At 46.5% G+C, this 15,352-nt stretch overlaps 2 protein-coding genes across 10 annotated transcripts in view; one reads left to right on the top strand and one right to left on the bottom strand.

Annotated features, from left to right (window-relative positions):
- The window catches only part of LOC123383605 (liprin-alpha-1-like), a 180,937-nt gene that overhangs the window by 40,364 nt on the left and 125,221 nt on the right, over nt 1-15,352 (bottom strand). The gene's annotated exons all lie outside the window — the stretch shown is intronic.
- The window catches only part of LOC123378945 (liprin-alpha-1-like), a 41,934-nt gene continuing 39,227 nt past the window's right edge, over nt 12,646-15,352 (top strand). For 3 of the 9 annotated variants that reach the window (XR_006593496.1, XR_006593495.1, XR_006593494.1), the window contains exon 1: nt 12,658-12,814. Coding sequence is in view for 6 of the 9 variants with exons in the window: in XM_045051551.1 (XP_044907486.1) it covers nt 12,689-12,814 (126 nt within the window). In the remaining 3 variants the exon portion in view is untranslated. Of the gene's footprint in view, nt 12,815-14,156; nt 14,250-15,352 lie in introns of all 9 variants that reach the window. The other 6 variants (XM_045051550.1, XM_045051548.1, XM_045051547.1 and 3 more) reach the window with 5 other exon arrangements.

The raw sequence follows: 15,352 nt of genomic DNA, 5'->3' as shown, positions 1-15,352 counted from the left end.
TGTAAGAAATTGCCACAGCTGAGGTCGGAGAGGTTTTCTCCTGCTTTCTCCTCTCGGGTTTTAAAGGTTTCGTGTCTCACATTCAGGTCCTTTATCCATTTTGAGTTTATTTTTGTGTATGCTGTAAGAAAGTGATCTAGTTTCATTCTTCTGCATGTTGCTGTCCAGTTCTCCCAGCACCAGTGGTTAAAGAGTCTGGTTTTTTTCCATTGGATACTCTTTCGTGCTTGGTGGAAGATTAGTGGGCCGGGCCATACATTTGTGGGTCTGAATCTGGGTTCTCTATTCTGTTCCATTGGCCTATGTGTCTGTTTGTGTGCCCATTCCATACTGTCTTGATGATTACAGGTTGTAGCAGAGGCTACATTCTGGGACTGTGATGCCTCCTGCTTTGGTTTTCTTCTTGAATATTACTTTGTATATTCGGGGTCTTTTGTGGTTCCATACACATGTTACATGATTTGTTCTAGCTTTGGAAAGAATGGTGGCACGATTTTGATGGGGATTGCATTGAAGGTGTAGATTGCTTTGGGTGGTATTGACATTTTAACAATATTCATTCTTCGAATCCATGAACATGGAATGTTTTCCCATTTCTTTGTGTCTTCTTCAATCCTTCATAACCCTTGTATAGTTTTCAGCATACAGAACTTTTATATCTTTGGATCGGTTCATTCGTATTTTTAAGGTTACTGATAGGTATTTTATGGTCCTGGTGCAACTAGGAACGTGATCAGTTTCTTTAGTTGTCTTTCTGTTTCGTTGTTATTGGTATATTAAAATGCAATGGGTTTCTGTACATTGCTTTTGTACCCTGTGAGTTTCCTGATTGATGTAGCAGTTCCAGGAGACTTTTGGTGGATTCTGTCAGGTTTTCCAGGTAGAGTATCGTGTGGTCTGTGAAGAGTGAACGTTTGACTTCATCTTTGCCATTGTGATGCCATTGATTTCACTTTGTTGTCCGATTGCTGGTTCTAGGAATTGCAAAACTATGTTCAACAACAGTGGTGACAGTGGACATGCCTGTCATGTTCCTGATCTCAGGGGCAAAGTTTTCAGTTTATCCCCAGGAGAATTATATTAGCTGTGGGCTTGTATCATATGTGGCTTTTATGATGTTTTCATATGTTCCTTCTATTCCGACTTCCTTGAGGGTTTTTATTAAGAAAGGATGCTGTGTTTTTTCAAATGCTTTCTCTGCCTGTATTGACAGGATCATGTGGTTCTTACCTGTGATTTTCTTAATGTGATGTATCCTATTGGTCGATTTGCAAATATTGAACCAGCCCTATAGCCCAGATAGGAATCCTACTTGATCATGGTGAAAAATTCTTTTCATATGCTGTGCGTTTGATTTGCCAGTATCTTGTTGAGAATTTTTGTATTCTCATTCATCAGGCATATTGTCCTATAGTCATTTTTTTTTTTTTTTTTTTGCTGGGTCTCTGTCTGGTTTGGGAATCAAAGTAAAGCTGGCTTCGTAGAATGAGTCTGGAAGTTTTCCTTCCATTTCTATTCTGTGGAACAGCTTGAGAAGCATAGATATTAACTGCTTTTAGATGTCTGATGGAATTCCCCAGGGAAGCATGTGGTGCAGAAAATGAGATAAATCTTAGGATGCAATGACTAGGACAACTCCATGGGAAGCCGATGGTCTCAGGAATAAGATATGGATAGATATGAAACACATATGAGTAGGGCAAAGGGAAGCCTCTGTCGACCACCATGGGAACCCAAAGGCAAGATGCCTGTGTTCTTACTTCAGAAACAGAGGGAAAGCTTCTGGAGTTCACTGTTTTCCCTTGCCATCCTATCAGTGGATAGAGAAGACAGTGATTCCAAGGTAACAGGCTTGTGCTGCAGGCTGAGCTCAAATGTTTGGAACAGGGCTTGGATGCAGTAGTTCATGAATGGTCTCTTTCTGTGCTCAGCAGGTCCTCGAGAATACTGCCCATGGTGAACCAACTGTTCCTCAGAGTAAAAGAATCGTTAATGGCCAGGGAGGGAAACAAGTTGGCTAGCCATCATTTCTTCTACCAGCCACCCAAACACCAAGTACTCTCAGGAAGGCAATCCTTCCTTTGGGATCTCAGAAACTGATTGCTCTTGGTTAGCACAGACCAGATTCAGAGCTGGTTAGGAGTGGCCAGCACTCACTATGCAGGGGACAGTCTCATTGTCCTTGCCTGAGACCAGAGACATGGTTATCATTATGGCCAGGGAAATCAGAATGGCTAGAAACAGGGCCAAAGTGTTTCAGTTCAGCAAATTATGGAATCAAGCTGGGACAGAAATGTCTACCTCCACATTCCTCTTATCCCAGAAGGGAGGATAGCTCCCTTCCAATATCGGTGACCCTGACTCCACCTGAGCCTTGCTGCTGGGCACTTTGAAATCCCCTGGGCTTACCTTTGTCCACATAGTGCTCAAAGGCAGTTGTTGAGGGACCCTGTGGCCCAAGGGATCCCACGGTGACAAGAATATGGTCTGACACCCCAGTTAAAAGTAGAAAAAATGCCTCTGAGATACTGTCCTTGAGTGGACAAGGGAGAGAACTTGGTGGGAAAAGAGCAACAGGATGGAGAATGATACAGAGAAGGCCAAAGTTCTTTCTTAACACGAGAGAACACGATAAATCAAACACTGATGCGACGAGCACAATCTCCTGATAGGATGGTTGCCTCAGGAGTAAGAACCATGTGTGGGCTAGGACCAAGGGAAACCTCCTGCAGTGTTTCTCCAGAAAGGGGTGAAAAGTTCCTGGCACTGGCTTTTGTTGCCCTGTCCTTTGAAGCCAGAATTGACACCCAGTTAGCACATTCTAGCTTGGGGCTAACCCTCAGATATTTGGAGAATGGTTCTGCTGCACCAGTCCTTGAGTGGGCTCGGTCCAGTACGTAGCAGATCCTGAAGAATATTGCCAATGGATGAAGTGTCTGCTCTGCACGGTGAAAGCATCTGTATCCTCCAGTGTTTGGAGTTCTACTGACGAACTGATGAAGAATGGGGGCGATGGTGGGCGTGATCCAGAGCCCAAGACCAAGAAAGATCTCCTGAAGACATCTTTCCTACAAAAAAGGTGATTTTATTAAACGATGGGGACAGAACCCACATGCAAGCAAATCTGCAGTGGGGTCCTGACAGGTAACTTATTATTATTGCACACCATCAGGTTGGCAGGGTGTCACGGATAGGGTAAGTCTCTAAGCAGTGTTGGAAGCAAGCTTTCAGCACCTTGAGGGACTAGGTGTGGCTAAGGAAATGCCCTTCATTACCATTTAATAAAACCCAAGTCATGAGACCCATTCAATGTATATGGGGCGGGTGCATAAGCTTGGAGGAATACTGCCAGGATATACCTTGAGCAGTTGAAATAAAAGAAGTTGACTTGCAGGGTCTTCAAGGTTGGGATGATGTTAGGCTTAGGTTGTGTTTTGCCCCTAGCAAAGGGTCATCACCATCACCGAGCAGCTAAGCTCCTAGAGGGATGTCACTCTATCCATTTCAGGGATTGTCAGTGGGCTATAAGCAGTAAGGGAATTTAATTTTCATTTGCCGTAGCATCACACATTACCATGACAAGTGCTTAAGGCCCTTTTGTCTGTACTTGGGTGGTCAAGACTGTCCAAGGAATAACAATCATATTCCACCCAGGGTGGGAGGAGGGGCTAGCTTGTGCTTTACCCCTCAGCCTGCCTTATGCTCCCTCTTCATATCCTCCCTGAATAATGTCAACCCTGAAACCTTGAAGATGGATGAAGGTGGAAGGTCTCATCTTCTGTAGCTTCTTTGTGCTGAGTAGGGGCATAGAGTCGTCCCTACCTATATGGGTCCTTATTGGTCTCTTGGGGAACGTACAGAGGAGTTACAAAGGCAGTGGTGGCTTGAGGTCTTGTACAGGTTCCCCGGAATAAAAGGCACATTAGTTTGCCCACTGACTAACTGTAAAGCGGGTAGAGGTTTTATTTCGATTCGGGAGCCCATGAAAATTGCCCCTCTAAATGACTGCAGTAAGAAGACATAATATGATCCCGTAAGGGCCATTTATTTCAGGGTTAAATCCCCTGTTGCATGAGACTTTCCATCTTTTGAACAATTAGGTCTGGGGGTTTATATGGGGTGAGTTTCGAGTAACTGTCAGATCAGGTGTAGGGAGGACATGGTTTGCATACTTAGAGATTTATAACTTAACTCAGCTTCAAGTGGATACTACAGCACTGTCTATTGATAGGTCTAGAGTGAGAAAAGATCTTGTGTACAGTTGTTGGGGAAACCCATCCCATTTTCAAGCTGTTTCAAGATTATACCCAGGGGGTCCTATTACTATGCCCACAGGAGAACAACAAGGTTGTCCATACCTGTGCTATTGTGACAGGATCTCTCAAGGTTACCCCACGTTGTCTAGTTTAGGCAAACATTTGAAGACAACTAGGATTTAACATTGATAATGTGCATTGCTGAAATGTAGTTTTTCTCTCTAAAAACCCTCTTTGCCTGTGATACCCAAATCCAGACTAATTCATTTGCGAATAAGGGCACTCTTGACAAACTTGGCCTCATTATTTCCATAAGCTCTGCAAGAAGAGTCATTGATCCTAAGGATCTTTGAAAGCGTGCTTTACTTTACTGGAATCCCTTCTAAGGAATCTCCAGACTGAACTTTGGTAGCCTCTCCAGGCCAGAAGCCAAACCAAGGACTTCCTGTCAGATGGGCCTGTAATACCAGTGGAATTGGGCGAATTCCTCTTCACGAGGTCCCCAAGATATCCTAGGGTTCCTGTGCCTGCCAGGAAGGGACATTCTTTACTCGCCTGGTGAGGCGCTGGGAACTCTGGGAACCAGGTATCCGGAAAACATTTCCAAGGGGCTTTAATGGCTCCATGTTACATCACGTCAACCTTAGTTCCTCGAAGCTGTAGTGTCATTTCTGAGTCTATGCATGTCTCTCAAATAGGACATTCCAGTCAAAGCCATAGGAAAGTAACCAGTATTTCCAAAGGTGTCCTGTTACAAGCAAGAGATTCTTATTGCACGTAGGCAAATACCTGTAATGGCCATGAAAGGAAGAATACTCACAGAGAGTGTTTGAATTTCAGAAGATTTAGGTACAGAGGGAAGGTCAAGGCTTCAGTTGACAAGTGAATAGTTGCTGACATCTCTGCATAGTAGAGACACCTGAAGAGCAGAGAATGTTTCCTTCATCTAGAACAGCAAACATTAGAGAAGCAGCAAGATTTCCAGCAAGACTCACAAAACTATAATCTTCCTCAATTCATTTAGGCCCCTCTTCCTAATTCTGGTTCAGTTGGAATATAGCTTTTGAGTTCTCGAAATACTTACCCTTTTTAGTAGGAATCTGAAAGATTGCAAATCCCTGTATTTGTCCTAAAAGTATTTATTTTGTGAATCTCCTACGATATGAAACAGGTTTCGTGAGAGAAGATTTTGTTATGTTTATCCTTTATGGAGAGGGAGAGAGAGAGAGAGAGAGAGAGAGAGAGAGAGAGAGAGAGAGAAGGAGTGGGGGAGGGGCAAGGAACCTCAGGATATCTTGGGGACCTCGTGAAGAGGAATTCGCCCAATTCCACTGGTATTGCAGGCCCATCTGACAGGAAGTACTTGGTTTGGCTTCCGGCCTGGAGAGGCTACAAAGCTTCAGTCTGGAGATTCCTTAGAAGGGATTCCAGTAAAGTAAAGCATGCTTTCAAAGATCCTTAGGATCAATGACTCTTCTTGCAGAGCTTATGGAAATAATGAGGCCAAGTTTGTCAAGAGTGGCCTCGTTTGCAGATGAATTAGTCTGGATTTGACTGTCTCGGGCAAAGAGGGTTTTTAGAGAGAAAAACTACACTTCAGCAATGCACATTATCGATGTTAAATCCTAGTTGTCTTCAAATGTTTGCCTAAACTAGACAACGTGAGGTAACCTTGAGAGATCCTGTCACAATAGCACAGGTATGGACAACCTTGTTGTTCTCCTGTGGGCATAGTAAGAGGACCCCCTGGATATAATCTTGAAACAGCTTGAAAATGGGATGGGTTTCCCCAACAACTGTGTACAAGATCTTTTCTCACTCTAGACCTGTCAATAGACAGTGCTGTAGTATCCACTTGAAGCTGAGTTAAGTTATAAATCTCTAAGTATGCAAACCATGTCCTCCCTACACCTGACCTGACAGTTACTCGAAACTCACCCCATATAAACCCCCAGACCTAATTGTTCAAAAGATGGAAAGTCTCATGCAACAGGGGATTTAACCCTGAAATAAATGGCCCTTACCACATCGTATTATGTCTTCCTACTGCAGTCATTTAGAGGGGAAATCTTCATGGGTTCCCGTATCGAAACAAAACCTCTACCCCCTTTACAGTTAGTCAGTGGGCAAACTAATGTGCCTTTTATTCCGGGGAACCTGTACGAGACCTCAAGCCTCTCTTAGGATGGTCGCACCTTTCTTTTTCACTTTCCTTTCTCAATTCATACTAACAGGTCCTTCTTACGATGGGCCATTCAAAGGATCACTGCAGACATTCGAGTTCCCAACTGGAAAGACCAATCGGATTCCTGCTGCCTGTTCCCACTTCCATCTGAGGATACTTCAAGCCTCACATCTGAAATCTTCACTGGCAGTACTGGTAGACACTGGGTTTGAAATGTGCTCTGACAAAATGCTGTGTATACATTCCAGATTACCACCGAGGGATTTCTGGATTTCTGAGCGACATGCATACTTCAACTGGCGCTTTCAACAATGCCTCTCTTTCCTCTAGTGACTGGCTACACTCATGGACTGAGCATGTCTGTCAACTACCAAAGCACTTCTCTCTTGTTTTCCTAACTCTGTTGTGCTGGTTTCTCCCATGCCTCTCTGCCTGGTGCCGACTCCATCACTACACTTGCTGAAGCCAAACGATGAGCCTTTCTACTCAAGAAGGCCCACCTTGGATTCAGCCGCCGCCGCCTTTTGTAACTCCTCTGTACGTTTCCCAAGAGACCAATAAGGACCCATATAGGTAGGGACGACTCTATGCCCCTACTCAGCACAAAGAAGCTACAGAAGATGAGACCTTCCACCTTCATCCATCTTCAAGGTTTCAGGGTTGACATTATTCAGGGAGGATATGAAGAGGGAGCATAAGGCAGGCTGAGGGGTAAAGCACAAGCTAGCCCCTCCTCCCACCCTGGGTGGAATATGATTGTTATTCCTTGGACAGTCTTGACCACCCAAGTGCAGAGAAAAGGGCCTTAAGCACTTGTCATGGTAATGTGTGATGCTACGGCAAATGAAAATTAAATTCCCTCACTGCTTATAGCCCACTGACAATCCCTGAAATGGATAGAGTGACATCCCTCTAGGAGCTTAGCTGCTCGGTGATGGTGATGACCCTTTGCTAGGGGCAAAACACAACCTAAGCCTAACATCATCCCAACCTTGAAGACCCTGCAAGTCAACTTCTTTTATTTCAACTGCTCAAGGTATATCCTGGCAGTATTCCTCCAAGCTTATGCACCCGCCCCATATACATTGAATGGGTCTCATGACTTGGGTTTTATTATGTGGTAAGAAAGGGCATTTCCTTAGCCACACCTAGTCCTCAAGGTGCTGAAAACTTGCTTCCCCCTAAGCCTAACCCTATCCTTGACACCCTGCCAACCTGATGGTGTGTAAGAATGAGTTACCCGTCAGGACCCCAGGGCAGATTTTCTTGCATGTGGTTTCTGTCCCCATCGTTTAATAAAATCACCTTTTTTGTATGAAAGATGTCTTCAGGAGATCTTTCTTGGTCTTGGGCTCTGGATCACGCCCACCATCGCCCCCATTCTTCATCAGTTCGTCAGTAGAACTCCAAACACTGGGGGATACAGATGCTTTCACCGTGCAGAGCAGACACTTCATCCATTGGCAATATTCTTCAGGATCTGCTACGTACTGGACCGAGCCCACTCAAGGACTGGTGCAGCAGAACCATTCTCCAAATATCTGAGGGTTAGCCCCAAGCTAGAATGTGCTAACTGGGTGTCAATTCTGGCTTCAAAGGACAGGGCAACAAAAGCCAGTGCCAGGAACTTTTCACCCCTTTCTGGAGAAACACTGCAGGAGGTTTCCCTTGGTCCTAGCCCACACATGGTTCTTACTCCTGAGGCAACCATCCTATCAGGAGATTGTGCTCGTCGCATCAGTGTTTGATTTATCGTGTTCTCTCGTGTTAAGAAAGAACTTTGGCCTTCTCTGTATCATTCTCCATCCTGTTGCTCTTTTCCCACCAAGTTCTCTCCCTTGTCCACTCAAGGACAGTATCTCAGAGGCATTTTTTCTACTTTTAACTGGGGTGTCAGACCATATTCTTGTCACCGTGGGATCCCTTGGGCCACAGGGTCCCTCAACAACTGCCTTTGAGCACTATGTGGACAAAGGTAAGCCCAGGGGATTTCAAAGTGCCCAGCAGCAAGGCTCAGGTGGAGTCAGGGTCACCGATATTGGAAGGGAGCTATCCTCCCTTCTGGGATAAGAGGAATGTGGAGGTAGACATTTCTGTCCCAGCTTGATTCCATAATTTGCTGAACTGAAACACTTTGGCCCTGTTTCTAGCCATTCTGATTTCCCTGGCCATAATGATAACCATGTCTCTGGTCTCAGGCAAGGACAATGAGACTGTCCCCTGCATAGTGAGTGCTGGCCACTCCTAACCAGCTCTGAATCTGGTCTGTGCTAACCAAGAGCAATCAGTTTCTGAGATCCCAAAGGAAGGATTGCCTTCCTGAGAGTACTTGGTGTTTGGGTGGCTGGTAGAAGAAATGATGGCTAGCCAACTTGTTTCCCTCCCTGGCCATTAAAGATTCTTTTACTCTGAGGAACAGTTGGTTCACCATGGGCAGTATTCTCGAGGACCTGCTGAGCACAGAAAGAGACCATTCATGAACTACTGCATCCAAGCCCTGTTCCAAACATTTGAGCTCAGCCTGCAGCACAAGCCTGTTACCTTGGAATCACTGTCTTCTCTATCCACTGATAGGATGGCAAGGGAAAACAGTGAACTCCAGAAGCTTTCCCTCTGTTTCTGAAGTAAGAACACAGGCATCTTGCCTTTGGGTTCCCATGGTGGTCGACAGAGGCTTCCCTTTGCCCTACTCATATGTGTTTCATATCTATCCATATCTTATTCCTGAGACCATCGGCTTCCCATGGAGTTGTCCTAGTCATTGCATCCTAAGATTTATCTCATTTTCTGCACCACATGCTTCCCTGGGGAATTCCATCAGACATCTAAAAGCAGTTAATATCTATGCTTCTCAAGCTGTTCCACAGAATAGAAATGGAAGGAAAACTTCCAGACTCATTCTACGAAGCCAGCTTTACTTTGATTCCCAAACCAGACAGAGACCCAGCAAAAAAAAAAAAAAAAAAAAAAAAAAAAAAAGACGACTATAGGACAATATGCCTGATGAATGAGAATACAAAAATTCTCAACAAGATACTGGCAAATCAAACGCACAGCATATGAAAAGAATTTTTCACCATGATCAAGTAGGATTCCTATCTGGGCTATAGGGCTGGTTCAATATTTGCAAATCGACCAATAGGATACATCACATTAAGAAAATCACAGGTAAGAACCACATGATCCTGTCAATACAGGCAGAGAAAGCATTTGAAAAAACACAGCATCCTTTCTTAATAAAAACCCTCAAGGAAGTCGGAATAGAAGGAACATATGAAAACATCATAAAAGCCACATATGATACAAGCCCACAGCTAATATAATTCTCCTGGGGATAAACTGAAAACTTTGCCCCTGAGATCAGGAACATGACAGGCATGTCCACTGTCACCACTGTTGTTGAACATAGTTTTGCAATTCCTAGAACCAGCAATCGGACAACAAAGTGAAATCAATGGCATCACAATGGCAAAGATGAAGTCAAACGTTCACTCTTCACAGACCACACGATACTCTACCTGGAAAACCTGACAGAATCCACCAAAAGTCTCCTGGAACTGCTACATCAATCAGGAAACTCACAGGGTACAAAAGCAATGTACAGAAACCCATTGCATTTTAATATACCAATAACAACGAAACAGAAAGACAACTAAAGAAACTGATCACGTTCCTAGTTGCACCAGGACCATAAAATACCTATCAGTAACCTTAAAAATACGAATGAACCGATCCAAAGATATAAAAGTTCTGTATGCTGAAAACTATACAAGGGTTATGAAGGATTGAAGAAGACACAAAGAAATGGGAAAACATTCCATGTTCATGGATTCGAAGAATGAATATTGTTAAAATGTCAATACCACCCAAAGCAATCTACACCTTCAATGCAATCCCCATCAAAATCGTGCCACCATTCTTTCCAAAGCTAGAACAAATCATGTAACATGTGTATGGAACCACAAAAGACCCCGAATATACAAAGTAATATTCAAGAAGAAAACCAAAGCAGGAGGCATCACAGTCCCAGAATGTAGCCTCTGCTACAACCTGTAATCATCAAGACAGTATGGAATGGGCACACAAACAGACACATAGGCCAATGGAACAGAATAGAGAACCCAGATTCAGACCCACAAATGTATGGCCCGGCCCACTAATCTTCCACCAAGCACGAAAGAGTATCCAATGGAAAAAAACCAGACTCTTTAACCACTGGTGCTGGGAGAACTGGACAGCAACATGCAGAAGAATGAAACTAGATCACTTTCTTACAGCATACACAAAAATAAACTCAAAATGGATAAAGGACCTGAATGTGAGACACGAAACCTTTAAAACCCGAGAGGAGAAAGCAGGAGAAAACCTCTCCGACCTCAGCTGTGGCAATTTCTTACATGACACGTCTCCAACGGCAAGGGAATTAAAAGCATAAATGAGCTGTAGGGACCTCATCAAGATAAAAACCTTCTGCACTGCAAAGGAAACAAGCAACAAAACAAAAAGACAACAGATGAAATGGGAAAAGATATTTGCAAATGACGTATCAGACACAGGGCTAGTATCCAAACACCTATAAAGAACTCACCAAACGCCACACCTGAAAACAAATAATCGGGTGATGAAATGGGCATAAGACATGGATAGGTACTTTCGAAAGAAGACATCCAGATGACCAAGAGACATATGACAAGATACTCAGCGTCACTCCTCATCAGAGAAATACAAATCAAAACCACACTGAGATTCCACTTCACATCGGTCGGAGTGGCGGAAATGAACAAATCAGGACACTATAGATGCTGAAGAGGATGGGGAGAAACAGGAACCCTCTTGGATTGTTGGTGGGAAGAAAAACTGGTGTAGCCACTCTGGAAACAGTGTGGAGGTTCCTCACCACATTAAAAATAGATCTACCCTATGATGCAGCAATAGCACTGCTAGAATTCAGGGGATTCAGGAGTGCCGATGCACAGGGGACTCGTACCCCAATGTTTATAGCAGCGTTTTCAACAATGGCCACATGATGGAAAGAGCCTAAATGCCCGTCAATGGACAAATGGATAAAGAAGATGAGGTTTCTATATACGATGGAATACTACTTGGCAATGAGAAAAGATGAAATCTGGCCATTTGTGGCAACGTGGAAGGAACTGCAGGGTGTTCTGCCAAGTGAAATAAGTCAGGCAGAGAAAGACAGATACCATATGTTTTCATTCATATGTGCATCCTGAGAAACTTCACAGGAGACCAGAGGGGAGGGGAAAGGGGGAAACGGGTTGCAGAGAGGGAAGGAGGCATACCCTAAGGGACTCTTAACTACTGAGAACAAACTGAGGGTTGATGGGGGGTGGGGGAGAGGGGAAAGTGGGTGATGGCCATTGAGGAGGGCACCTGTGGGGATGAGCACTGGGTGTTGAATGGAAACCAATTTGACAATAAATTATATTGAATACAAGAAAAAAGAAAAGATGCTCAAAGTCACTCCTCATCAGGGGACTACAAAGCAAAACCACACTGAGATGCCACCTCACACGGATCAGAGTGTGCCTGTGGGTGGGCAGTCAGCACTGCTGCTTTGCTGGGACACAGTGTGTCCTCCAAAAGCGACAAGGGGTGGGGGGTCTCGCGCTTTGGGAAACATGGACCATCAGGAGCAGCGAGGCTGCAACGTAGCCCAGGGTGTCCCGAAGCTGGCCCAAACGTGGCCCATCAGCGTCATCGGGGCTCTTACAGGCTCCCGAGCCCCTGTCGGTGGCCGAGGAGGGGGGTGGGGGAGGGGCTTGGAAAGAGCACAGACTTGGGTTATGATTGCACGGAGGTCCGCCCATGCATATTTTTGGGGGTGGTTTTGGCTTCTTGGCTACTTTTCTAGAGCAGTTTTAGCAAACGTGAGAGGATCCTCCAGAGATTTCACACACATACCTGCCCTTACTGAGGCACAGCCTCTCCCCTGAGCAGGTATCCGAACCCCCCGCCAGGGCGAGGCCTTTGTCACAGCCCCAAACCTGTGCTGATGTGTGTCCATCGCCCAAGGTCCGCAGCTGAAATCGGGTTCGCCTCTGACGTTGTACCCCAGTGCGTCCGGGCGGGTGCGTGTTGAGGAGTCTCTGCCGGTGCAGCGTCCCACCGGGTAGTCTTTCCGCCCTGACGCAGTCGTTTCCGTTGGTGCTGGCGCCACAGCGCATTTACCAGGCGCAGAGGTGGGCGGGAGGCCGGCTGGTTCTTGAAGGCGGTAGGAGCCCGCATGCGCTGTGGAGGGCGAGGGAGGTGCTCTTCTGAGCATCCGGTTTCTCCCTTGCTAGAAGTCTTCCACCTGCGAGGAGGTCGCCCCGGGCCCCTGTTTCTCCGAAGACCGTCCCGATCGAGGCAGGTGAGTTCTGGTGGACCCAGCGCCGCTCGGACTCCTGCAGAGACCCCAGTGCCAGCCGTGGGACGCCGTGAGGCTCGGGGCGCCCTGGTTCTGCTCACTTGGGGGACAGCATTTGGCCACCCTCGGGCGGAAGGCCGGGCTGTCCGTGTGGACGCCCGCAGGCTCCCGTGAGTCGTGGTGGCCGCTCTGTGGCGGCGGGGTGTGTGTGGGGGCGCCTCCCGTGGCAGTGCTGGCTTAACCGCTGGGGGGGCGGTAAGGGCCCTTCTCACTGCAGGTAGTGGCTTCTGGGAGGTTCTCCGGGTGCCCGCCTCAGCCGCGGCTGTCGTGTGAGGAGTGTGCCGGCCGCCCTCGCAGAGGCTGTCGGAGACCTTCCCGCCTTGTCTGTCCCCTGACCCCGCACAGGCTGCACACGTTCTGTCCCCCGAGGCGGCTGCCACGAACAAAGGCCACCTTAGGCCCTTGCGTCCTGTGGGCCAGGCCCTAGAGAGTCTGGTGAGCTGGGGAAACCCTATAGAAATTGGGAAGTTGACGAGAAGAAGGGGAGAGTGCCCTTTGTTCCCTGGGTCAGTGTTTCTGAGACTCGGTGGTGTCGGGACACTTGGACATCAGGGGATTATTGAGGGCCCCAGAGAGGCTTCGTGTGTGGGGGTTGTGTCTCTCGATCTCTTCTGTGGTGAGGTTAAACCGAGAATTGAAGCGGGCGCCTGGGTGGCTCTCTGTGTTAAGGGTCCGACTCTGGCTCAGGTGGTGATCTCACAGTTGATAGTTTAGAGCCCCATGTGGGGCTCTGTGCTGCCAGCTGCCAGCCTGGACTTGTCTCAGATTCTCTGTGTCCCTCTCTCTCTGCCCCTGCCCTCACGTGCCCTGTGTCTCTCTCTCTCAAAAACAAACATTAAGGAAACCAAACCAAATCCGAGCATCTCAGATGTGATGAATTCACTTAAAGACAAGAAATTAGTACATATTTTTCATACTTTAGGGAAAAAATATGTACATTTTCAGAACAACACTGTGTAGAAGGGTGGCATTGGCATTGGCATTGGCTTAGTGCAAGATCTTTATTCTTCCAGCTGCTTCTGCATTCAGTGTCTTGTGGCCAATTATGTTTAGGAAGGCGATGTGGACTCCCCCAGATGAACAGCTGGAGGCGAGGAGGGTGTGGCGGTAGCTCCTGGGGTGTCTGGATGCTCTTTCCTGATTCCGCACTCAGATGGGTGGGGCTTCCTTGCTTCTCTTGGGGGTTAGCAGCCCGCACAGAGCTGCATTTTTGTGTGGCACGCGGTGGACGTTTGGAACATCCTAGGCCACTGCTTTCAGCTGATCTTCCATATCTTTCACTCAGTGAACACATTCTTGGAACCACCACCTGGATGAAGAAATGGAACCTTACGGTGCTTCCTACCTCCTACTGACTCCCACCGAACGTCCCCCAAAGGTAACCACAGTCTTGACTTTCACCAGCGATGGCTTTGGCTTGTTCTTCGCTTCATGTTGAGCCAACCCGTGAGCGCTGTGTGTGTGCAATGCACCTGCTTTCCTTGTGTGGCTGTGCTGGTCCTCCCCTGGTGTCGAAAGCCCAGTGTGTGAGGACAGCATGGTTTATTCTTTCTCCTGTGGGTGCTCCGGTTTGTGCAGAGGCTGCCTGCAGATCCACATGCATCGTATTGGGTTGCCTTGGAGGAGCAGGGCGTGAGTGGTGGCACGTGTCTGCTCCCCTCGAGCAACAGCGTGAGGGAGCTCAGGGCTGGCTGAAGCCTGGTATTGCCTCTTCTCCTGTGTGTTAGCTGGTTGCTGGGGCTCAGGTGCTGGGAGGTATGGTGTATTCGTGGGACCCGCCCCTGTGTGTGTCTTGGCCACTTACATGTTTCTTTTGTGAAATAATTGCCTTTTGGAAGCCACTTTGTGATTAGGTTGTGTGTTTTGGTTTTTGTTGATTTGAATGAGTTCTTTCTATGTGTGTGGAATACATCTGTGAATGGCAGAGGTTTTCACATTCTTGGGTATGCCTGCCTTTCATTCTCTGTGTTGCCTTTTGGTAAGTTTCTTTTTTTTCTTTCCAATAGTGTAACCATTTGTATGTTTCTTGCCTTGGATTGGCTCGGGCCTCCAGTACTGTGTTGAATGGAAGTGGTGAGAGTAGGTGTCCTTGTCTCCTTCCAGATACTAGAGAGAAGGTTTTCATCATTTTTTGTAAACTTAATATTTTTTAAAGTTTCTTTCTTTCTTTCTTTCTTTCTTTCTTTCTTTCTTTCTTTCTTTCTTTCTTTAGAGAGCATGCATGGGAAGGGGAAGGAGAGGGGGGAAAGCAAGTGGATCCCAAGCAGACTCCGCACTGTCAGCACAGAGTCTGATGCGAGGCTTGAACTCATGAACCGTGAGATCATGGCCTGAGCTGAAATCAAGTGTCAGACGCTTCACCGACTAGAAGCCACTCAGGTGCCCCAAAGAGTTCAGTATTTTACCACTACATATGACACTTTCCGTGGCAATCCTGGTAGATAGTTGGATCAAAACATGAAAATTCTCCTCTATTTTTAG

This window comes from Felis catus, assembly GCF_018350175.1.
Source record: "Felis catus isolate Fca126 chromosome D2 unlocalized genomic scaffold, F.catus_Fca126_mat1.0 chrD2_random_Un_scaffold_51, whole genome shotgun sequence".
NCBI lineage: Eukaryota > Metazoa > Chordata > Mammalia > Carnivora > Felidae > Felis > Felis catus.
This window is presented reverse-complemented; position numbering and strand designations above follow the sequence as displayed.